Source organism: Xiphophorus maculatus, chromosome 11 (assembly GCF_002775205.1).
Source record: "Xiphophorus maculatus strain JP 163 A chromosome 11, X_maculatus-5.0-male, whole genome shotgun sequence".
Classification (NCBI taxonomy): Eukaryota; Metazoa; Chordata; class Actinopteri; order Cyprinodontiformes; family Poeciliidae; genus Xiphophorus; species Xiphophorus maculatus.
Window position 1 is genome coordinate 9,223,622 of NC_036453.1, and position 27,214 is coordinate 9,250,835.

Below are 27,214 nucleotides of genomic sequence, written 5' to 3' on the forward strand. Positions count from 1 at the left end.
TTGGTCTGTTTCAGATTTTCTTTTTCTTCTAGATTTCATACAACAAAAAGATTTTTTGACTTTCCATGAAAAAATAAGGAACTTAAAATACTGGATATTTGCCACTCATGATTAAATAGAAGACACTCATAATGTGTTCTATTTAAGCATTTTCCATAAAAACATTTTCAAAAACACTAGCCTTTAGGGGTTTTTTGTTTGTTGATTTTTTTTTTTAAAGCTGTTTGTTTCTGACTGTAGAAAACATTTTAAGTAATCATTTTTAGTGAACTTCTTTTCACCTTTTTGCTGATGCAGCTCTGACCTCAAATTACAATTTTAGGCACAATGATATTTAAGATGTTCTTGTTTTGCTTAGCTTCAAGGAACACTGGTTTAATAAAAATAAAACCTTTAAAGTGAAAAGATGGAATTATGTTTTTTGTTCTATTATAAATTTTCAAATATGTAATTCTGTAACCTTTACAGAATTAAAGGCAAACAAACTGTTTCATTAGTGAAACAGTAAGAAACTTGAAAGGAAAGATGAATTAATTGTTAAAGTGGATATATCATGCTTTTAACTCCTTCCTTTTGTGAATAATTCTTTTATGGACTATATAAATGAGAACTGCAGTGCTCTGTTCTGAACTCCTCATACTTGTAGCTCCACAGATCCCTCGTTTGTCCCTGTCGTGTTTTAGAGCAACTCATGTTGCTGTGGCATTTTTTAATGTCAATGAGACACTTAATGTCACGCCACCTCTAGGTCACTTCATTCGGCAATTTTTGTAGTTTGATAGCAGAAATACAACTACCTACACGAAAGATATTTTTATCCCAAAGTTCATTAAGGATGTAAGCAATATAACCATATGTGGATTAGAAAACACTGCTTGGGCATTTCAAACTTGTGGAACATTTAAAGAAGTCCTTTTCTTCTTCCCCATGATTGCAGCTGGAGCCCTGACGTGTATGACCTGCGCAGACCTGACGTGTTCAAGCACAATACCACTAACATGTAGCTCAGAGACGATGTGTATAACAGCTACCATCCGAGGTATTGTTCTGTTTATCTCTTATTTCACTTATGATGGAATTCAGTGTAAGAATTTAGGTAGCTGTATTTCTCCTAACAACACCAAACTTCTTGACTTTACAGCTACTCAATCTGGAACTTCAGTAACACAGCTCTACAAAGCCTGTGCAGCGTCCTCTCTGTGTCCGGCTACAGGCACCTCGACTTTTTCAGTCAACTTGGGATCCCAAAGTGCAATTGCATCTGCTCAGTGCTGCAACACAGACAACTGCAACTCACAGATTCTGCCTGGTAGGTTTCATCAAGAGTGAAAAAGAAGTTCTTATCCTGCTTTTTTGCTGATATTTAATCAGTTTCTCTTCCACTGTCTTTCTTTGATTTAGCCCCGAGTTCTCAGCCCACTAACTCCCTTCAATGCATTTCTTGTAACCCCACAACTTCTCAGTGCATCACTCCAATAACCTGTTCAGGAGATGAGACCAACTGCTTCTCAGCAACTTGTAAGTTTTTTTGTTTAACCATTTAGATAGGTGTACATTTAATCAAAGCTGGAACAATAAAAAAATATACAGAATGCCAAAAAAAACCTAACTGGTCTTCAGTTGGTTAATATATTTCAAAACATTTGAATTGAACTTAATAAACTATTGATTTAATTTCATTATAAATTTTTTATGGCAACAGTGAACAATGGAACAAACACAATTCCTGCACTGGGTTGTGCATCACCAAACACCTGTACAGCTGCTTCAGGTCTGGGAAGTTTGCCGTTCATGCAGAGTGTTGGGTCAATCACCAGTGGACCAACCTGCTGTGGAACCAGTTTGTGCAATATTCCAAGTGCAACAACAACCACAACCACAGGACCAACAATCACCACTACAGCACCAACAACAACAGCAGCACCAACTACCACAACTACAGCACCAACGACAACTACTGCAGCAACAACCACAACTGCTCCACCAACCACCACAACTGAAGGTCCAACCACTACAACAGCAGCACCAGCCACAAAAACTGCAGCACCAACAACCACAACTGCAGAACCAGCCACCACAACTTCTGCACCAACAACAAGTGCAGCACCAGCCACTACAACCGCAGCACCAATCAACACAACCACAACACCAACCACAATAACTGCTGCACAAACAACCACAACTGCAGCACCAACCACAACAAGTGTGGCACCAACCACTACAACCGCTGCACCAACCACAACAACTACAGCACCTACCACAACTGCTGCACCAACCACAACAACTGTAGCACTAACCACAACCACATCAACAACAACAACTGCTGTACAGACCACCACAACTGTGACACAAACCACTACAACGGCTGCACCAACCACAACAACCGCAGCACCAACAACCACAACTGCTGTCCCAACAACCACAACTGCAGAACCAGCCACCACAACTTCTTCACCAACAACAACCGTAGCACCAACCACAAGTACAGCACCAACCACAACAACTGCTGCACTAACCACAGCAACTACAGCACCAACAACTACAACTGATGCACCATCCACAACAACTACAGCACCAACAACCACAACTGCAGAACCAGCCACCACAACTTCTTCACCAACAACAACCGTAGCACCAACCACAGGTACAGCACCAACCACAACAACTGCTGCACTAACCACAACAACTACAGCACCAACCACTTCAACTGCTACACCAACCACAACAACTACAGCACCAACCACAACTGCTGCACCAACCACAACAACTGTCGCACTAACCACAACCACATCAACAACAACTGCTGCACCAACCACTACAACCACAGCACCAATCAGCACAACCTCAGCACCAACCACAACTGCTGTACAGACCACCACAACTGTGACACAAACCACCACAACGGCTGCACCAACCACAACAACTGCAGCACCAACAGCAACAACTGCTGCATCAACAACCAGAACTGCTGCAGCAACAACAACAAGCACGGCACCAACCACTACAACCGCAGCACAAACAACCACAACTGCAGAACCAGCCACAACTGCTGCAGCAACAACAACAAGCATGGCACCAGCCACAACAACTGCAGCACTAATCACAACCACAGCAACAACTTCTGCACCACCACCAACATCCGCAGCACCAACCACAACAACTGCAGCACTAACCACAACCACAGCAACAACAACTACAGCACCAACAACCACAACTGCTGCAGCAACAACAACAAGCGCGGCACCAACCACTACAACCGCAGCACCAATATCCACAACTGCTGTCCCAACAACCACAACTGCAGAACCAGCCACCACAACTTCTTCACCAACAACAACTGTAGCACCAACAACAACAACTGATGCACCAACAACCACCATTGCAACTACAGCAACCACAACTTCTGAAACAACCACAACTGCAGAACCAACCACAACAACTGCTGCACCATCCACAACAACTACAGCACCAACAACCACAACTGCTGCAGCAACCACAACAACCACTGCAACAATCACCACAACAACTTCTGCAACCACACCAACTGCAGCACTAACCAAAACCACCGCAACAACAAACTCTGCACCAACAACCACAACTGCAGCACCAACCACAACAGCTGATGCACCTACCACAACAACTACAGCACCAGTAACAACTGCTGCACCAACAACCACAACTGCTGCAGCAACAACAACAAGCACGGCACCAACCACTACAACTGCAGCACCAACAACCACAACTGCTGTCCCAACAACCACAACTGCAGAACCAGCCACCACAACTTCTGCACCAACCACAACAGCAGGACCAACCACAACAAATGCAGCACTAACCACGACCACAGCAACAACAACTGCTGCACCAACCACTACAACTGCAGCACCAATCACAACTGCTGCACCAACCACAACCGCAGCACCAACCACAACAACTGCAGCACTAAAAACCACCGCAACAACAACAACTGCTGCACCAACAACCACAACTGCCGCAGCAACAACAACAAGCGTGGCACCAACCACTTCAACCGCTGCAGCAACCACAACAACTACAGCACCAACCACAACTGCTGCACCAACCACAACAACTGTCACACTAACTACATCATCAACAACAACTGCTGCACCAACCACTACAACCACAGCACCAATCAGCACAACCTCAGCACCAATCACAACTGCTGCACCAACCACGACATCCACCGCAACAACAACAACTGCTGCACCAATCACCACAACAACTTCTGCACCAACAACCACAACTGCAGCACCAACCACAACAACTGCTGCAACATCCACAACAACTACAGCACCAATAACCACAACTGCTGAACCAACAACCACAACTGCTGCAGCAACAACAACAACTACAGCACCAACCACAACTGCTGCACCAACAACCACAACTGCTGCAGCAACAACAAGCACGGCACCAACCACTACAACTGAAGCACAAACAACCACAACTGCTGCACCAACAACCACAACTGCTGCAGCAACAACAACAACTACAGCACCAACCACAACTGCTGCACCAACAACCACAACTGCTGCAGCAACAACAAGCACGGCACCAACCACTACAACTGAAGCACAAACAACCACAACTGCTGCACCAACAACCACAACTGCTGCAGCAACAACAACAACTACAGCACCCACCACAACTGCTGCACCAACAGCAACAACTGCTGCATCAACAACAAGTGTGGTACCAACCACTACAACCGCAGCACCAATCAGCACAACCTCAGCCCCAACAACCACAACTGCAACACCAACCACAACAACTGCGGCACTAACCACAACCACAGCAACAACAACTGCTGCACTAATCACTAGAACTGCAGCACCAATCAGCACAACCTCAGCAGCAACCACAACTGTGACACAAACCACCACAACAGCTACACCAACCACAACAACTGTAGCACCAACAGCAACAACTGCTGCATCAACAACAAGTGCGGTACCAACCACTACAACCGCAGCACCAATCAGCACAACCTCAGCACCAACCACAACAACTGCTGCACAAGCAACCACAACTGCAGCCCCAACAACCACAACTGCAACACCAACCACAACAACTGCGGCACTAACCACAACCACAGCAACAACAACTGCTGCACCAACCACTAGAACCGCAGCACCAATCAGAACAACCTCAGCAGCAACCACAACTGTGACACAAACCACCACAACAGCTACACCAACCACAACAACTGTAGCACCACTCAGCACAACCTCAGCACCAACAACAACCACTGCTGCACCAATCATCACAACAACTTCTGCACCAACAATCACAACTGCTGCACCAACCACGACATCCACCGCAACAACAACAACTGCTGCACCAATCACCACAACAACTTCTGCACCAACAACCACAACTGCAGCACCAACCACAACAACTGCTGCAACATCCACAACAACTACAGCACCAATAACCACAACTGCTGAACCAACAACCACAACTGCTGCAGCAACAACAACAACTACAGCACCAACCACAACTGCTGCACCAACAACCACAACTGCTGCAGCAACAACAAGCACGGCACCAACCACTACAACTGAAGCACAAACAACCACAACTGCTGCACCAACAACCACAACTGCTGCAGCAACAACAACAACTACAGCACCAACCACAACTGCTGCACCAACAACCACAACTGCTGCAGCAACAACAAGCACGGCACCAACCACTACAACTGAAGCACAAACAACCACAACTGCTGCACCAACAACCACAACTGCTGCAGCAACAACAACAACTACAGCACCAACCACAACTGCTGCACCAACAGCAACAACTGCTGCATCAACAACAAGTGTGGTACCAACCACTACAACCGCAGCACCAATCAGCACAACCTCAGCCCCAACAACCACAACTGCAACACCAACCACAACAACTGCGGCACTAACCACAACCACAGCAACAACAACTGCTGCACTATTCACTAGAACTGCAGCACCAATCAGCACAACCTCAGCAGCAACCACAACTGTGACACAAACCACCACAACAGCTACACCAACCACAACAACTGTAGCACCAACGGCAACAACTGCTGCATCAACAACAAGTGCGGTACCAACCACTACAACCGCAGCACCAATCAGCACAACCTCAGCACCAACAACAAACACTGCTGCACCAACCACGACATCCACCGCAACAACAACTGCTGCACCAATCACCACAACAACTTCTGCACCAACAACCACAACTGCAGCACCAACCACAACAACTGCTGCAACATCCACAACAACTACAGCACCAATAACCACAACTGCTGCAGCAACAACAACTACTACAGCACCAACCACAACTGCTGCACCAACAACCACAACTGCTACAGCAACAACAAGCACGGCACCAACCACTACAACTGAAGCACAAACAACCACAACTGCTGCACCAACAACCACAACTGCTGCAGCAACAACAACAACTACAGCACCAACCACAACTGCTGCACCAACAGCAACAACTGCTGCATCAACAACAAGTGTGGTACCAACCACTACAACCGCAGCACCAATCAGCACAACCTCAGCCCCAACAACCACAACTGCAGCACTAACCACAACCACAGCAACAACAACTGCTGCACCAACCACTAGAACCGCAGCACCAATCAGCACAACCTCAGCAGCAACCACAACTGCTGTACAGACCACCACAACTGTGACACAAACCACCACAACAGCTATACCAACCACAACAACTGTAGCACCAACAGCAACAACTGCTGCATCAACAACAAGTGCGGTACCAACCACTACAACCGCAGCACCAATCAGCACAACCTCAGCACCAACAAAAAACACTGCTGCACCAACCACGACATCAACCGCAACAACAACAACTGCTGCACCAATCACCACAACAACTTCTGCACCAACAATCACTACTGCTGCACCAACCACGACATCCACCGCAACAACAACTGCTGCACCAATCACCACAACAACTTCTGCACCAACAACCACAACTGCAGCACCAACCACAACAACTGCTGCAACATCCACAACAACTACAGCACCAATAACCACAACTGCTGCACCAACAACCACAACTTCTGCAGCAACAACTACAGCACCAACCACAACTGCTGCACCAACAACCACAACTGCTGCAGCAACAACAAGCACGGCACCAACCACTACAACTGAAGCACAAACAACCACAACTGCTGCACCACCAACCACAACTGCTGCACCAACAGCAACAACTGCTGCATCAACAACAAGTGTGGTACCAACCACTACAACCGCAGCACCAATCAGCACAACCTCAGCCCCAACAACCACAACTGCAACACCAACCACAACAACTGCGGCACTAACCACAACCACAGCAACAACAACTGCTGCACTAATCACTAGAACTGCAGCACCAATCAGCACAACATCAGCAGCAACCACAACTGTGACACAAACCACCACAACAGCTACACCAACCACAACAACTGTAGCACCAACAGCAACAACTGCTGCATCAACAACAAGTGCGGTACCAACCACTACAACCGCAGCACCAATCAGCACAACCTCAGCACCAACCACAACAACTGCTGCACAAGCAACCACAACTGCAGCCCCAACAACCACAACTGCAACACCAACCACAACAACTGCGGCACTAACCACAACCACAGCAACAACAACTGCTGCACCAACCACTAGAACCGCAGCACCAATCAGAACAACCTCAGCAGCAACCACAACTGCTGTACAGACCACCACAACTGTGACACAAACCACCACAACAGCTACACCAACCACAACAACTGTAGCACCACTCAGCACAACCTCAGCACCAACAACAACCACTGCTGCACCAATCATCACAACAACTTCTGCACCAACAATCACAACTGCTGCACCAACCACGACATCCACCGCAACAACAACAACTGCTGCACCAATCACCACAACAACTTCTGCACCAACAACCACAACTGCAGCACCAACCACAACAACTGCTGCAACATCCACAACAACTACAGCACCAATAACCACAACTGCTGAACCAACAACCACAACTGCTGCAGCAACAACAACAACTACAGCACCAACCACAACTGCTGCACCAACAACCACAACTGCTGCAGCAACAACAAGCACGGCACCAACCACTACAACTGAAGCACAAACAACCACAACTGCTGCACCAACAACCACAACTGCTGCAGCAACAACAACAACTACAGCACCAACCACAACTGCTGCACCAACAACCACAACTGCTGCAGCAACAACAAGCACGGCACCAACCACTACAACTGAAGCACAAACAACCACAACTGCTGCACCAACAACCACAACTGCTGCAGCAACAACAACAACTACAGCACCAACCACAACTGCTGCACCAACAGCAACAACTGCTGCATCAACAACAAGTGTGGTACCAACCACTACAACCGCAGCACCAATCAGCACAACCTCAGCCCCAACAACCACAACTGCAACACCAACCACAACAACTGCGGCACTAACCACAACCACAGCAACAACAACTGCTGCACTATTCACTAGAACTGCAGCACCAATCAGCACAACCTCAGCAGCAACCACAACTGTGACACAAACCACCACAACAGCTACACCAACCACAACAACTGTAGCACCAACAGCAACAACTGCTGCATCAACAACAAGTGCGGTACCAACCACTACAACCGCAGCACCAATCAGCACAACCTCAGCACCAACAACAAACACTGCTGCACCAACCACGACAACTGCTGCAACATCCACAACAACTACAGCACCAATAACCACAACTGCTGCAGCAACAACAACTTCTACAGCACCAACCACAACTGCTGCACCAACAACCACAACTGCTGCAGCAACAACAAGCACGGCACCAACCACTACAACTGAAGCACAAACAACCACAACTGCTGCACCAACAACCACAACTGCTGCAGCAACAACAACAACTACAGCACCAACCACAACTGCTGCACCAACAGCAACAACTGCTGCATCAACAACAAGTGTGGTACCAACCACTACAACCGCAGCACCAATCAGCACAACCTCAGCCCCAACAACCACAACTGCAGCACTAACCACAACCACAGCAACAACAACTGCTGCACCAACCTCTAGAACCGCAGCACCAATCAGCACAACCTCAGCAGCAACCACAACTGCTGTACAGACCACCACAACTGTGACACAAACCACCACAACAGCTATACCAACCACAACAACTGTAGCACCAACAGCAACAACTGCTGCATCAACAACAAGTGCGGTACCAACCACTACAACCGCAGCACCAATCAGCACAACCTCAGCACCAACAACAAACACTGCTGCACCAACCACGACATCCACCGCAACAACAACAACTGCTGCACCAATCACCACAACAACTTCTGCACCAACAATCACTACTGCTGCACCAACCACGACATCCACCGCAACAACAACTGCTGCACCAATCACCACAACAACTTCTGCACCAACAACCACAACTGCAGCACCAACCACAACAACTGCTGCAACATCCACAACAACTACAGCACCAATAACCACAACTGCTGCACCAACAACCACAACTTCTGCAGCAACAACTACAGCACCAACCACAACTGCTGCACCAACAACCACAACTGCTGCAGCAACAACAAGCACGGCACCAACCACTACAACTGAAGCACAAACAACCACAACTGCTGCACCAACAACCACAACTGCTGCAGCAATAACTACAGCACCAAACACAACTGCTGCACCAACAACCACAACTGCTGCAGCAACAACAAGCACGGCACCAACCACTACAACTGAAGCACAAACAACCACAACTGCTGCACCAACAACCACAACTGCTGCAGCAACAACCACAACTGCAACACCAACCACAACAACTGCGGCACTAACCACAACCACAGCAACAACAACTGCTGCACCAACCACTAGAACCGCAGCACCAATCAGCACAACCTCAGCAGCAACCACAACTGCTGTACAGACCACCACAACAGCTACACCAACCACAACAACTGCAGCACCAACAGCAACGACTGCTGCATCAACAACAAGTGCGGTACCAACCACTACAACCGCAGCACCAATCAGCACAACCTCAGCACCAACAACAACCACTGCTGTACCAACCACAACAACCACCGCAACAACAACAACTGCTGCACCAATCACCACAACAACTTCTGCACCAACAACCACAACTACAGCACCAACCACAACAACTGCTGCAACATCCACAACAACTACAGCACCAATAACCACAACTGCTGAACCAACAACCACAACTGCTGCAGCAACAACAACAAGCGCGGCACCAACCACTACAACTGAAGCACAAACAACCACAACTGCAGCACCAACTACAACAACTGCTGCCCCAATAACCACAACTGCTGCAGCAACAACAACAAGCACGGCACCAACCACTACAACTTCTTCACCAACAACCACAACTGCCGCAGCAACATCAACAAGCGTGGCACCAACCACTACAACCGCTGCACCAACCACAACAACTGCTGCAACATCCACAACAACTACAGCACCAATAACCACAACTGCTGCACCAACAACCACAACTGTTGCAGCAACAACAACAAGCGCGGCACCAACCACTACAACTGAAGCACAAACAACCACAACTGCAGCACCAACTACAACAACTGCTGCCCCAACAACCACAACTGCTGCAGCAACAACAACAAGCGTGGCACCAACCACTACAACTGAAGCACCAACAACCACAACTGCACTACCAACAACGACAACTGCAAAACCAGCCACCACAACTTTCTCACCAACAACCACAACTGCCGCAGCAACATCAACAAGTGTGGCACCAACCACTACAACTGCTGCACCAACCACAACAACTACATCACCAACCACAACTACTGCACCAACCACAACAACTGTTGCACTAACCACAACCACAGCAACAACAAAAACTGCTGCACCAACTACTACAGCCGCAGCACCAACCTCAACAACTGCAGCACTAACCACAACAACTGCTGCACCATCCACAACAACTACAGCACCAACTACCACAACTGCTGCAGCAACAACAACAAGCATGGCACCAGCCACCACAATGTCTGCACCAACAACAACAGTAGCATCAACCACAACAACTACAGCACTAACCACAACCACAGCAACAACAACTTCTGCATCACGACCAACAACTGCAGCACCAACCACAACAACTGCAGCACTAACCACAACCACAGCAACAACAACTTCTGCATCACGACCAACAACCGCAGCACCAACCACAACAACTGCAGCACTAACCACAACCACAGCAACCACAACTGCTGCACCAACAACCACAACGTCTGCACCAACAACAACAGTAGGTCCAACCACAACAAATGCAGCACTAACCACAACCATAGCAACAACAACTTCTGCACCACCAACAACAGCAGCACCAACCACAACAACTGCAGCACTAACCACAACCACAGCAACAACAACTGCTGCACAACCAACCACAACTACAGCCCCAACAACCACAACTGCAGCACCAACCACAACAACTGCAGTACTAGCCACAACCACAGTAACAACAACTGCTGCACCAACCACAACAACTGCAGCACCAACAGCAACAACTGCTGCACCAATCATGACAAGAACTACTGCACCAACAACCACAACTGCTTCACCATCCACAACAACTACAGCACTAACAACCACAACTGCTGCACAAACCACAACAACTACAGCACCAATAACCACAACTGCTGCACCAACAACCACAACTGCTGCAGCAACAACAAGCACGGCACCAACCACTACAACTGAAGCACAAACAACCACAACTGCTGCACCAACAACCACAACTGCAGCACCAACAACCACAACTGCTGCACCGACCACAACAACTACAGCACCAATAACCACAACTGCTGCACCAACAACCACAAGTGCTGCACCAACCACAACAAGCGCTGCACCAATCACCACAATTTCTGCAACCACAACTGCAGCACTAACCACAACCCCCGCAACAACAACAACTGCTGCACCAACAACGACAACTGCTGCAGCAACAACAACAACTACAGCACCAACCACAACTGCTGCACAAACAACCACAACTGCAGCACCAACAACCACAACTGCTGCACCAACCACAACAACTACAGCACCAATAACCGCAACTGCTGCACCAACAACCACAAGTGCTGCACCAACCACAACAAGCGTTGCACCAATCACAACAACAACTTCTGCAACCACAACTGCAGCACTAACCACCACAACGGCTGCACCAACCACAACAACTGTAGCACCAACAGCAACAACTGCTGCATCAACTACAAGTGCGGTACCAACCACTACAACCGCAGCACCAATCAGCACAACCTCAGCACCAACCACAACAACTGCTGCACAAGCAACCACAACTGCAGCCCCAACAACCACAACTGCAACACCAACCACAACAACTGCGGCACTAACCACAACCACAGCAACAACAACTGCTGCACCAACCACTAGAACCGCAGCACCAATCAGCCCAACCTCAGCAGCAACCACAACTGCTGTACAGACCACCACAACTGTGACACAAACCACCACAACAGCTACACCAACCACAACAACTGTAGCACCAACAGCAACAACTGCTGCATCAACAACAAGTGAGGTACCAACCACTACAACCGCAGCACCAATCAGCACAACCTCAGCACCAACAACCACAACTGCTGCACCAACCACAACAACCACCACAACAACAACAACTGCTGCACCAACAACCACAACTGCAGCACCAACCACAACAACTGCTACAACATCCACAACAACTACAGCACCAATAACCACAACTGCTGCACCAACAACCACAACTGCTGCAGCAACAACAACAACTACAGCACCAACCACAACTGCTGCACCAACAACCACAACTGCTGCAGCAACAACAACAAGCGTGGCATCAACCACTAGAACTGTAGCACAAACAACCACAACTGCAGCACCAACCACAACAACTGCTGCCCCAACAACCACAACTGCTGCAGCAACAACAACAAGCGCGGCACCAACCACTGCAACTGAAGCACCAACAACCACAACTGCACTACCAACAACGACAACTGCAAAACCAGCCACCACAACTTCTTCACCAACAACAACTACCACAGCACCAACCACAACAACTGCTGCACCAACAACCACAACGGCCACAGCAACAACAACAAGCGTGGCACCAAACACTACAACCGCTGCACCAACCACAACACCTACAGCACCAACCACAACTACTGCACCAACCACAACAACTGTCGCACTAACCACAACCACATCAACAACAAAAACTGCTGCACCAACTACTACAACCGCAGCACCAACCACAACAACTGCAGCACCAACCACAACAACCGCTGCACCAATCACCACAACTACAGCACCAACAACAACCGCAGCACAAACGAGAACAACCTCATCATCAACCACAACAAGTGATGCACCAACAACCACAACTTCTACAACAACAACAAATGCAGCACCAACCACAACAACTGCAGCACCAACAGTCACAACTGCTGCATCAACAACAAGTGCGGCACCAACCACTACAACAGCAGCACCAAGCAGCACAACATCTTCTGCACCAAAAACCACAACTGGAGCACCAACCACAACAACTGCTGCACAAACAACCACAACTGCTGCAGCAACAACAACAACAAGCGTGGCACCAACCGCTACAACTGCTGCACCAACCACAACAACTGCAGCACCAACCACTACAACTGATGCGCCAACCACAACAACTACAGCACCAATAACAACTGCTGCACCAACAACCAAAACTGCTGCAGCAACAACCAGTACGGCACCAACCACTACAAACAGAGCACCAACAACCACAACTGCTGGCCCAACAACCACAACTGCAGAAACAACTACCACAACTTCTTCACCAACAACAACCGTAGCACCAACCACAACTACAGCACCAATCACTAATGCTGCAGCAACAACAACTGCTGCAGCAACAACCACAAGCGCGGCACCAACCACAAGAACCGCTGCACTAACCACAGCAGCTACAGCACCAACAACCACAACTGCTGCACCATCCACAACAACTACAGCACCAACAACCACAACTACTGCAGCAACAACAACAAGCGCAGCACCAACCACTGCAACCGCAGCACCAACCACAACAACTGCAACACAAACCACAACAACGTCTGCACCAACAACCACAACTGCAGCACCAAACACAACAACTGCAGCACCAACAACCACAACTGCTGCATCAACAACAAGTGTGGCACCCACCACTACATCCGCAGCACCAACCCACACAACCTCAGCCATAACAACCATAACAACTTCTGCACCGACCACAACAACTGCAGCACCAACCGCAGCAACCGCTGCACCAATCACCACAACAACTTCTGCACCAACAACCACAACAACAACAGCACCAACCACAACCGCTGCACCAACAACCACAACTGTCACACTAACTACATCAACAACAACAACCGCAGCACCAACAACCACAACTGCTGCACCAACCACAACAACAAAAGCACCAACCACAACTTCTACACCAACATCAACCGCAGCACCAACCACAGCAACTGCTGCACAAACGACAACAAACACAGCACCAACCACAACATCTGCTGCAGCAACAACAACAAGCACAGCACCAACCACAACAACTGCTGCACCAGCCACCACAACTTCTGCACCAACAACAACCGCAGCACCAACAACAACCGCTGCACTAACCACAATAACTACAGCACCAAAAACCACAACTGCTGCACCAACCACAACAACTGCTGCACAAACAACCACAACTGCTCTAGCAACAACAACAACAACAACAAGCACGGCACGAACCACTACAGCCACAGCACCAACAACCACAACTGCAGTACTAGCCACCACAACTTCTTCACCAACCACAACTGCTGCACGAACCACAATAACTACAACACCAACAACCACAACTGCTGCATCAACAACAAGTGTGGCACCCACCACTACATCCGCAGCACCAACCCACACAACCTCAGCCATAACAACCATAACAACTTCTGCACCGACCACAACAACTGCAGCACCAACCGCAGCAACCGCTGCACCAATCACCACAACAACTTCTGCACCAACAACCACAACAACAACAGCACCAACCACAACCGCTGCACCAACAACCACAACTGTTGCAGCAACAACAACAAGTGCGACACCAACCACTACAACCGCAGCACCAACAACCACAACTGCAGAAACAGCCACCACAACTTCTTCAACAACAACAACCGCAGCACCAACAACCACAACTGCTGCACCAACCACAACAACAACAGCACCAACCACAACTTCTACACCAACATCAACCGCAGCACCAACCACAGCAACTGCTGCACAAACGACAACAAACACAGCACCAACCACAACATCTGCTGCAGCAACAACAACAAGCACAGCACCAACCACAACAACTGCTGCACCAGCCACCACAACTTCTGCACCAACAACAACCGCAGCACCAACAACAACCGCTGCACTAACCACAATAACTACAGCACCAAAAACCACAACTGCTGCACCAACCACAACAACTGCTGCACCAGCCACCACAACTTCTGCACCAACAACAACCGCTGCACTAACCACAATAACTACAGCACCAAAAACCACAACTGCTGCACCAACCACAACAACTGCAGCACTAACCACAACCACAGCAACAACTGCTTCACCAACCACAACGACTGCAGCACCAACTGCTACAACTGCTGCATCAACAACAAGTGCGGCACCAACTTCTACAACCGCAGCACCAAGCAGCACAACATCTTCTGCACCAAAAACCACAACTGGAGCACCAACCACAACAACTGCTGCACAAACAACCACAACTGCTGCAGCAACAACAACAACAAGCATGGCACCAACCGCTACAACTGCTGCACCAACCACAACAACTGCAGCACCAACCACTACAACTGATGCGCCAACCACAACAACTACAGCACCAATAACAACTGCTGCACCAACAACCAAAACTGCTGCAGCAACAACCAGTACGGCACCAACCACTACAAACACAGCACCAACAACCACAACTGCTGGCCCAACAACCACAACTGCAGAAACAACCACCACAACTTCTTCACCAACAACAACCGTAGCACCAACCACAACTACAGCACCAATCACTAATGCTGCAGCAACAACCACAAGCGCGGCACCAACCACAAGAACCACTGCACTAACCACAGCAGCCACAGCACCAACAACCACAACTGCTGCACCATCCACAACAACTACAGCACCAACAACCACAACTACTGCAGCAACAACAACAAGCGCAGCACCAACCACTGCAACCGCAGCACCAACCACAACAACTGCAACACAAACCACAACAACTGCAGCACCAACAGTCACAACTGCTGCATCAACAACAAGTGCGGCACCAACCACTACAACAGCAGCACCAAGCAGCACAACATCTTCTGCACCAACAACCACAACTGGAGCACCAACCACAACAACTGCTGCACAAACAACCACAACTGCTCTAGCAACAACATCAACAACAAGCACGGCACGAACCACTACAACCACAGCACCAACAACCACAACTGCAGTACTAGCCGCCACAACTTCTTCACCAACCACAACTGCTGCACTAACCACAATAACTACAACACCAACAACCACAACTGCTGCATCAACAACAAGTGTGGCACCCACCACTACATCCGCAGCACCAACCCACACAACCTCAGCCATAACAACCATAACAACTTCTGCACCAACCACAACAACAACAGCACCAACCACAACTTCTACACCAACATCAACCGCAGCACCAACCACAGCAACTGCTGCACAAACGACAACAAACACAGCACCAACCACATCTGCTGCAGCAACAACAACAAGCGCGGCACCAACCACAACAACTGCTGCACCAGCCACCACAACTTCTGCACCAACAACAACCGCTGCACTAACCACAATAACTACAGCACCAAAAACCACAACTGCTGCACCAACCACAACAACTGCAGCACTAACCACAACCACAGCAACAACTGCTTCACCAACCACAACGACTGCAGCACCAACTGCTACAACTGCTGCATCAACAACAAGTGCGGCACCAACTTCTACAACCGCAGCACCAAGCAGCACAACATCTTCTGCACCAAAAACCACAACTGGAGCACCAACCACAACAACTGCTGCACAAACAACCACAACTGCTGCAGCAACAACAACAACAAGCATGGCACCAACCGCTACAACTGCTGCACCAACCACAACAACTGCAGCACCAACCACTACAACTGATGCGCCAACCACAACAACTACAGCACCAATAACAACTGCTGCACCAACAACCAAAACTGCTGCAGCAACAACCAGTACGGCACCAACCACTACAAACACAGCACCAACAACCACAACTGCTGGCCCAACAACCACAACTGCAGAAACAACCACCACAACTTCTTCACCAACAACAACCGTAGCACCAACCACAACTACAGCACCAATCACTAATGCTGCAGCAACAACCACAAGCGCGGCACCAACCACAAGAACCACTGCACTAACCACAGCAGCCACAGCACCAACAACCACAACTGCTGCACCATCCACAACAACTACAGCACCAACAACCACAACTACTGCAGCAACAACAACAAGCGCAGCACCAACCACTGCAACCGCAGCACCAACCACAACAACTGCAACACAAACCACAACAACTGCAGCACCAACAGTCACAACTGCTGCATCAACAACAAGTGCGGCACCAACCACTACAACAGCAGCACCAAGCAGCACAACATCTTCTGCACCAACAACCACAACTGGAGCACCAACCACAACAACTGCTGCACAAACAACCACAACTGCTCTAGCAACAACATCAACAACAAGCACGGCACGAACCACTACAACCACAGCACCAACAACCACAACTGCAGTACTAGCCGCCACAACTTCTTCACCAACCACAACTGCTGCACTAACCACAATAACTACAACACCAACAACCACAACTGCTGCATCAACAACAAGTGTGGCACCCACCACTACATCCGCAGCACCAACCCACACAACCTCAGCCATAACAACCATAACAACTTCTGCACCAACCACAACAACTGCAGCACCAACCGCAGCAACCGCTGCACCAATCACCACAACAACTTCTGCACCAACAATCACAACAACAACAGCACCAACCACAACTGCTGCACCAACAACCACAACTGTTGCAGCAACAACAACAAGTGCGACACCAACCACTACAACCGCAGCACCAACAACCACAACTGCAGAAACAGCCACCACAACTTCTTCAACAACAACAACCGCAGCACCAACAATCACAACTGCTGCACCAACCACAACAACAACAGCACCAACCACAACTTCTACACCAACATCAACCGCAGCACCAACCACAGCAACTGCTGCACAAACGACAACAAACACAGCACCAACCACAACATCTGCTGCAGCAACAACAACAAGCGCAGCACCAACCACAACAACTGCTGCACCAGCCACCACAACTTCTGCACCAACAACAACCGCAGCACCAACAACAACCGCTGCACTAACCACAATAACTACAGCACCAAAAACCACAACTGCTGCACCAACCACAACAACTGCTGCACAAACAACCACAACTGCTCTAGCAACAACAACAACAAGCATGGCACGAACCACTACAACCACAGCACCAACAACCACAACTGCAGTACTAGCCGCCACAACTTCTTCACCAACCACAACTGCTGCACTAACCACAATAACTACAACACCAACAACCACAACTGCTGCATCAACAACAAGTGTGGCACCCACCACTACATCCGCAGCACCAACCCACACAACCTCAGCCATAACAACCATAACAACTTCTGCACCAACCACAACAACAACAGCACCAACCACAACTTCTACACCAACATCAACCGCAGCACCAACCACAGCAACTGCTGCACAAACGACAACAAACACAGCACAAACCACATCTGCTGCAGCAACAACAACAAGCGCGGCACCAACCACAACAACTGCTGCACCAGCCACCACAACTTCTGCACCAACAACAACCGCAGCACCAACAACAACCGCTGCACTAACCACAATAACTACAGCACCAAAAACCACAACTGCTGCACCAACCACAACAACTGCAGCACTAACCACAACCACAGCAACAACTGCTTCACCAACCACAACGACTGCAGCACCAACTGCTACAACTGCTGCATCAACAACAAGTGCGGCACCAACTTCTACAACCGCAGCACCAATCAGCACAACCTCAGCACCAAACACAACAACTGCTGCACAGACAACCACAACTACAGTCCCAACAACCACAACTGCTGCAGCAACAACAAGAAGCGTGGCACCAACCACTACAAATGTAGCACCAACAACCACAAGTGCTGTGTCAACAACCACAACTGCAGATCCAGCCACCACAACTTCTTCACCAACAACAGCCGCAGCACCAACAACCACAACTGCTGCACCAACAACAACCGCAGCACCAACCACAACAACTGCTGCACCAATCACCACAACAACTTCTGCACGAACAACCACAACTGCAGCACCAACCACAACTGCTGCACTAACCACAACAACTACAGCACCAACAACAAGCACGGCACCAACCACTACAACCGCAGCACCAATCACCACAACTTCTGCAAAAACAACAACCGCAGCACCAGCCACAACAACTGCAGCAGCAACAACAACCGCTGCACCAACCACAACTGATGCACCAACAACCACAACTGCAACAACAGCAACCACAACTTCTGCAACAGCAAGAAATGCATCACCAGCCACAACAACTACAGCACTAACCGCAACCACAGCAACAACAACAACTGCTGCACCAACCACAACAACTGCTGCACAAACAGCCACAACTACAGCCCCAACAACCACAACGGCTGCACCAACCACAACAACTACAGCACCAACATCCACAACTGCTACATCAACAAGTGCAGCACCAACCACTACAATCGCAGCACCAATCACCACAACCTCAGCACCAACCACACCAACTGCTGCACAAACAACCACAACAACTACAGCACCAACCACAACTGCTGCACCAACATCCACAACTGCTGCAGCAACAACAACAAGTGCGGCACTAACCACTCCAACCACAGCACCAACAACCGCAACAACTGCTGTACCAACAACCACAACTGCAGAACCAGTCACCACAACTTCTTCACCAACAACAACATCTGCAGCACCAACCACCACAACTGCTGCACCAGCCACAATAACAGCAGCTCCAACTGCAACACCAACCACCACCAGTGTAGCACAAACCACCACACCCATTGCAACATTCACCACTACTTCAAAACCAACCACAACACCATTCGCCACAACTCCAACTGGCAGAACAACCACAACAACCACCTCAACAATGTCAACTGCAGCCACAGACACATCAAACTCTGCAACAGTGCCACCCACAGGTGCAGCAACAAGTGCCACAACAACAAACCCAACCACATCAACAATGACAAACACAGCTAGTATCACAACCAAAACAACTTCAGCAGCACAATCATTCACAAATGCACCAACACATTTTTCCACAACCACCTCAAGCACATCATCAACAACAACCACTGCAGCCACAACCAAAACAACATCAGGAGCACAGTCAGCCACCACAACATCAACAACCAGTAGTGCTTCTAGTGTCCGAATGGGCATGCTTCATGTGTTGGTTTTACTTTTTGTTGTCATTGTGTGAAAATCATGACTCTGAAGCATCAAGAATAAATTCAGGGATTCTCAAAGTCTCACTTTTCATGGGAATTAAGTATTTACAATCAAACAGATCCATTCAGAAAATATAGATTGATTATAAAAAACACATTTGTATAGCTAGTAAAGCATTTTTGTCTGATATTATTTATAGATTTTTTGTTGTTAATTTTAACAATATTTATATATGGATTAACAAGGTTTCTCTTTGATTGTTATTGTCTGTATTTGTTGCTTGTTTGTAGTCTTTTTTTAATTTAAGGCTTTGCAGTTGTTTCTCACTATCTTCTATTATTTTATTTAAACCTGCCTAAGATTCTGACCAATGAATTTTTGCTTATAAAATATCTAAGTTGTGCATTTTTGTGACCCTTTAAAATAAATCTGTTTTCAAAAATTGTATTCTTGATGTTGTAAAATGTGTTCTCAAATTTGCCTTCAAGAAAAACCTCATCCAAATCACCTGTACTGTAAGTAAGTGTAAGTCCTTTTTGGGGCATATTGTCCTCTGAAGCGAAAGGTAATTTACCTAAACTATTTGAACTTTTCACACACGGTATTTAATTCATAATTAATATTAATCTGTTATAATTAGACTTAGACTTAGACTGACTTTATTGTCATTTTGCATGCAGAGGGTGAATACAGAACAAAATTTCGTTGCATACAGCTCAGGACAATGTTTTGAGGTTCCAATGTTGTGAGGTTATTCCGGAATAAAATAAAATACAGTATAAAATATGAATATAAATATGAATATAAAATATAAAGTGCAGGACTGACAGTAAAATAGAAGTTATTTAGCTCTGTATATGTGCAAGGTATGAAGTGGAGACCAGATTTTAAGTGCAGTCCAGTTAAGAGTTCAGCAATCTGATGGCAAGTGGGAAAAAGTTGTTTCGGAACCTGGTGGACCTGCACCGGATGCTGCGGAACCTCTTTCCAGAGGGCAGCAGGGAGAACAGTCCACGGTGGGGTGTGAGGGGTCACTGACGATGTTTCGGCCTCGGGACACGCAGCGCTGGGATGAAATGTCCTGAATGGAGGGAAGGCGAGCCCCGATGATCCTCTCTGCTGTCCGCACCACTCTCCTCACGTTCTTCCAGTCGGAGGCGCTGCAGCCTCCACACCACACGGAGAGGCAGCTGGTCAGAATGCTTTCTATGGTGCTTCTGTAGAACGTCTTGAGGATGGGCGGGGGCGGGTGTGCTCTTCTCATCCTCCGCAGGAAATACAAGCGTTTCTGTGCCCTCTTGACCAGAGACGTCGTGTGCCCAGTCCAGGTGAGGTCGTTTGTGATGTGCATCCCCAGGAATTTGGTGCTGCTGACCACCTCCACAGCCGAGCTGTTGATGAGCAGTGGAGCGTGGCTGGGCCGGTTCTTCCTGAAGTCGACGATCATCTCCTTCGTCTTGTCAACGTTCAGGATCAGGCTGTTGTCTCTGCACCAGTCCACCAGCTGCTCCACCTCCTCTCTGTAGTCCAGGTCGTTGTCGTCTCTGATGAGGCCCACCACCGTTGTGTCATCCGCGAACTTCACGATGTGGTTGGTGGCGAACCTGGGGGCGCAGTCGTGTGTCATCAGAGTGAACAGCAGAGGGCTCAGGACGCAGCCCTGAGGGGAGCCTGTGCTGAGGGTGATGACATCGGAGGTGTGTTGTCCGATCTGGACTGACTGAGGTCTGTCAGTGAGGAAGTCTAGCAGCCAGTTGCGCAGGGGGGTGCTGAAGCCCAGGTGTCCCAGTTTTTCTACCAGATGCTGTGGGATGATTGTGTTGAACGCTGAGCTGAATTCCAGGAACAACATCCACACATGAGTGTTCTTCTCCTCCAGGTGAGCCAGGCTCAGGTGTAGGGTGGAGGAGATGGCGTCCTCAGTGGAGCGGTTTCAGCGGTAGGCAAACTGGAACGGGTCGAATGTGGAGGGGAGTCTGGAGACGATGTGTTCTTTTACCAGCCTTTCAAAGCACTTCATCATGATGGGAGTCAGTGCCACAGGCCGGTAATCATTGAAAGAGGTGACTTGAGGTTTCTTTGGCACCGGAATGATGGAGGCAGTTTTGAGATAGGCTGGCACTGTGGCTTGGTCCAGTGAGGTGTTAAAAATGTCTGTTAGGACACCAGCCAGCTGACCTGCGTATTCCCTGAACACCCGCCCAGATATGTTGTCGGGGCCTGGGGCCTTCCATGGGTTGACTCTTTTCAGAGTCTTCAACACATCAGCTGTGTCCAGGCAGAGTGCCTCCTCTTCCTGGTGGGGAACAGTTTTCTTTGCCGGAGTACTGTTCAGTGCCTCAAACCTCCCAAAGAAGTTATTGAGTCCATTGAGAAAGTCAGCATCAACTTCGCCCACTAGGGGGGAGGATGGATTGTAATCTGTGATCACCTTTATGCCTTGCCACATACTCCTGGTGTTACAGGAGTATGTGTAAATACTCCTGTATTTTCCGACTGTGGGTTCGCTTTGCTAACCTGATTGCACGGTTCAATTTGGCTCTCGCTGTCCTCAGTGCCTCCTTGTCGCCAGACTTGAAGGTTGAGTTCCGTGCTTTTAGCATTTTCCATACATTTATAAAAAAACAAATAATCCATAACTTTCAGGTAGTTTTGTAGTCAAGACCATTTAATAAAAGACTAAGACCAAAACTAGAGTTCTTAACCGAGAAAACATTCATTGTAGTTCTAGCCTCATGTATAAAGCGTTCAAGCGCGCAAATAATGTGCGGCAGCATAATTTACGCACAAGTGGGCATGTGAATATATCCAAATTTTTTTGTGGACAATGACTACCTACAAAGCGCCAAAACTCACCTAAATACACTGAAACCTGACTTCATTCTATTTTGACCAAGAAGCATCAAACCTGATGTTTTTCAAGATTTTATTCTTTTATTGTTTAAACATATGCGATTAAACTTAACCACATTTAACTTCAGACAATAATATAAAATAACACACGCGAACGCACACACACAAAATAAATAAAAGTAGAAAGATGGAAAAACCTCACTCGAATGTAAATAGTAAATTTTCTCAATTTTTGTCACATAAAGATGTAACGTATTGGTCTGAGTGCCAAAGCGCAAGAAATGCATGTATGGGAAAATTTCATTTTCACTAAAAAAGAAAATGGAGTCGGATCAGCAGTTTAACTCCAAATAGGTCAGGTTTGATTATTTTTAGGGTGATCAAGGTGTGTATACAGTCACAACATATACTGTAAGTAGCTGCAGAAAGGTGTCCTGCGTAATTGTGGAACTTTTTGGAACTGAACGAGATTATCGCCAATAGAAGGATTCGGAGGGAGGGAGTGTTCAGTGATCATATTGATCTGCTGGGAAATGTTGATGTTTTTTGAGAGGTTAACTCTGCGCAGAACTTCAAGAAGGAGCCGTACTTTACCGGTTCAGTTGGGAGTGTTGACAGGTCGAGACAGTCATCCTACAGTCGAGCCACGGCAACTTAAATGTGCCTTTATGTATAGAAAGTATTTCCATTCTGGAAATGTGCAACTTATACACACAAGTTTTCTATTTAGAATAAACGTCCATATTCCCCACTCACCGCAAAAGCCTCTCTAGCATACTGTCTTTCTTTAAATCCAGAATGAATTCTCTGCTGTTCAAACAAGCATTTGCACTTGGATCGCTTTATTTATTTATTATTTGGATTTTTTTTTTAAATGCATTATTTTTATTTCTGTGAGGTAACCTTAAATGTCCTGAAAGCAGCTTTTGAATAAAATATGTAAAAATGATTAACATGATTACTTATATTGCTACAAGCAAGGACCGTTGCCATGGTTATTGCTTCACGTGGTGGCAGTCTTCCGAGTATTTATGCTAATTTACATATGTATTTGTGGGTGACGACAGGGTGGACCAGCAACTGCGCTCTATTTCCTGAAAATTGGGATGTAGCCTATAAAGGAAAGGTGCGCAGGTATATGCGTAGGCACTACTTTATACATCAGATTTTTTGTGTGTGTGCCGCACTTTTGTCCGCCAAACTGGCACTTTTTTATATATATGAGGCCCCAAGTGATGAGTCTGATAAAGAACATTTGCACAGAAGCTCACCTTCTGAGCTCCACCCTGCGGGATCACTAGAGGTCTAGTCACACCCTCCAGTAGAGCCCCTCAACTCCTCTCTTCGGATAAAAAAATTTAAAGCTGCAATATGTAACTTCTACAAAAATATATATTTTTTACATATTTGTTCAAACTGTCACCATGTCATGACAGTATATTAAGAGAAAGATAGTCTGCGAAAAATCAAGCTCATCCACTTCCTGCCAGCGCTGCAGTGTGAAGAAATGCACTTCTCCTGGTCAAAAGGAATCAATCATAGCCTGAACAAGTGTCTTAGTGCTGTGTTTCAACCTTGTGCACACACTGCTAATGGTGAAGAAACAACTTACTGTTCCAAGAAAACTGTTTATGCAGTGCTATTTTCACGAAGAAGCATCAAACCCAATGTTTTTCAAGATTTTAATCTTTTATTGTTTAAACGTATGCGATTAAACTAAACCACATTTAACTTCAGACAGTAACATAATACACACACATGCACACACCTGCACACAGACAGACACACACACACAATAAATAAAAGGAGAAAGATGAGAAAACCTCACTTGAATGTAAATATAAATATTTGTTCAGATTACAGCAGGTCCATAGGGAGAAGGCAAAGGATCTATTTTTTCCCCATAAATTATCTATCATATTATGCTGTGACAACATAGCATGTTGTAAAAAAAACAATAGTAAAAGTTACATGCTACTGCTTTAAGGATCATTGCTGCTGAGTGCATGTTTCAGTTTAACAGCATTCTCATGTTCACATTGCTATTGCCATACACTGTCCTTTGCAGCAGCTGTCTCCATAGGCGTAAATCAGGACTTGAATCCCCGGATACCAGGGGTCCCGGCCCCTCAATCTTGGAAAAGTCTAGAATTTATTTTTTACTGTCTTCAACGTAGAGCCTTTAAAACCACAAAATAAAATCTCAATATTTTTCTATATACAGTCAACTCTCATGCTTTAAGTGTTATGTTTAAATTATGATACTCCCCAGATATTCTTATCTACCGGTTGGTTCTCTGTCACCCAGGACATGCCAAAACTAAAAAAAAGTTTAAAAATAAAGCAACTTAACAAGTTATAATTTAAATAGACCTCCCAATACAATAACTTGCATTGGGAGCCATTTCAATAAATCAATGTTTATGAGGAATTTTATGAAGAGGAGTTACTCATTAAAACTTTTCTATTTAGAACCTTAAATTTTTGTAAAGGTGTAGCAGAGATTATATCAGTCAGACTGAACAAAACTCGTATCTAAGCAACATTTGAATTTTAGTTTTACTTCTCTGCAGGCTGCTTACTGAGAATAAAACATATTTGATGTGCATTACTAGCCATTTTGGTCCTGCAGCTTGAATGTGGTTAAAAAACGTTTTAAACCACATTTTACATTACATTTTAATGGAACCTCGCCGACCCCCCCAAAATTGCTCGTAAGAAATTTTCCTGTTTATGGTCCCTCCCAATAATGAGATGGGATTTACACACTTGGCTTTCTCATCTTTGTTGAGGCCTCACATGGAATGTGAGCATACCCAGCATCCTTTGCAGTCCACACCTGTCCAAAACTGAATTCCCATCAACAATACCCATAATTTTTGCCTCGTCTCTTTTAACACCATGTGACCTCACCAAATGACTGATATATTTGACAGTTTTCACGTAGAACTGAATTTGTCAGTTTTTCACTTTTGTCATCAATTTCTGTGGTACCTCATCATGTTTCCTTTCAGTGAATTCTGATATAATCATATCATAGGCTATTAAATAAATTCCACTGATGTCTCCAAATGTTTTGCAGTTACATCTCCAGAAAACTGCTGCCAGTAATACACCCCAAGGCATCTGGAAGCAGTCCAGTAATGACTCTAAACTTTTTCTGCCAGTAGCTGTACTTTTCAGCAAGCACTGTAAATATTTTCTTTCCAGTCAGTTTACATAACACGTCAACTGTTGTTAGAATGGAGTAGGGTTGTATATTGTAATGGCTGTTTAAGTTAGTGGGTCTCTCTTAGTCCTTCTAAGGCACTTGCATGTTGTGATAACAGCTCCTCTTTTGTATTTGAATATGGAGTCTGAATGGTCTGTGCACCAAAGTCAGTTGTTTGAATAAAGAATTGATTTTGATGCACTGACAAAATCAAAGAATTCTTTTAATAAAGAAATCTTAACAAATAATTCTGTATTCTTTTAAAAATAATTGATTTTGTGTGCCTAGGAAGGCACACTTCTTAGGCAAA

General features: G+C 46.9%; 1 protein-coding gene across 1 annotated transcript in view; it reads left to right on the plus strand.

The window, feature by feature from the left end:
* LOC111610091 overlaps positions 1 to 20,648 on the plus strand; it is a 32,988-nt gene extending 12,340 nt beyond the window's left edge. Inside the window, exons 5-25 of the mRNA XM_023342523.1 lie at positions 5,979 to 6,246; positions 6,694 to 7,014; positions 7,759 to 7,983; positions 8,711 to 8,829; positions 9,144 to 9,519; positions 9,963 to 10,084; positions 10,174 to 10,236; positions 12,543 to 12,685; positions 13,871 to 13,983; positions 14,171 to 14,246; positions 14,294 to 14,463; positions 14,600 to 14,697; positions 14,907 to 15,046; positions 16,385 to 16,498; positions 16,616 to 16,978; positions 17,738 to 17,851; positions 17,969 to 18,127; positions 18,758 to 19,079; positions 19,126 to 19,607; positions 19,889 to 20,092; positions 20,228 to 20,648. Of these exons, the coding sequence (XP_023198291.1) occupies positions 5,979 to 6,246; positions 6,694 to 7,014; positions 7,759 to 7,983; positions 8,711 to 8,829; positions 9,144 to 9,519; positions 9,963 to 10,084; positions 10,174 to 10,236; positions 12,543 to 12,685; positions 13,871 to 13,983; positions 14,171 to 14,246; positions 14,294 to 14,463; positions 14,600 to 14,697; positions 14,907 to 15,046; positions 16,385 to 16,498; positions 16,616 to 16,978; positions 17,738 to 17,851; positions 17,969 to 18,127; positions 18,758 to 19,079; positions 19,126 to 19,607; positions 19,889 to 20,092; positions 20,228 to 20,648 (4,413 nt within the window). The remainder of the gene's footprint in view (positions 1 to 5,978; positions 6,247 to 6,693; positions 7,015 to 7,758; positions 7,984 to 8,710; positions 8,830 to 9,143; positions 9,520 to 9,962; positions 10,085 to 10,173; positions 10,237 to 12,542; positions 12,686 to 13,870; positions 13,984 to 14,170; positions 14,247 to 14,293; positions 14,464 to 14,599; positions 14,698 to 14,906; positions 15,047 to 16,384; positions 16,499 to 16,615; positions 16,979 to 17,737; positions 17,852 to 17,968; positions 18,128 to 18,757; positions 19,080 to 19,125; positions 19,608 to 19,888; positions 20,093 to 20,227) is intronic.
* Positions 20,649 to 27,214: the final 6,566 nt, after the last annotated feature.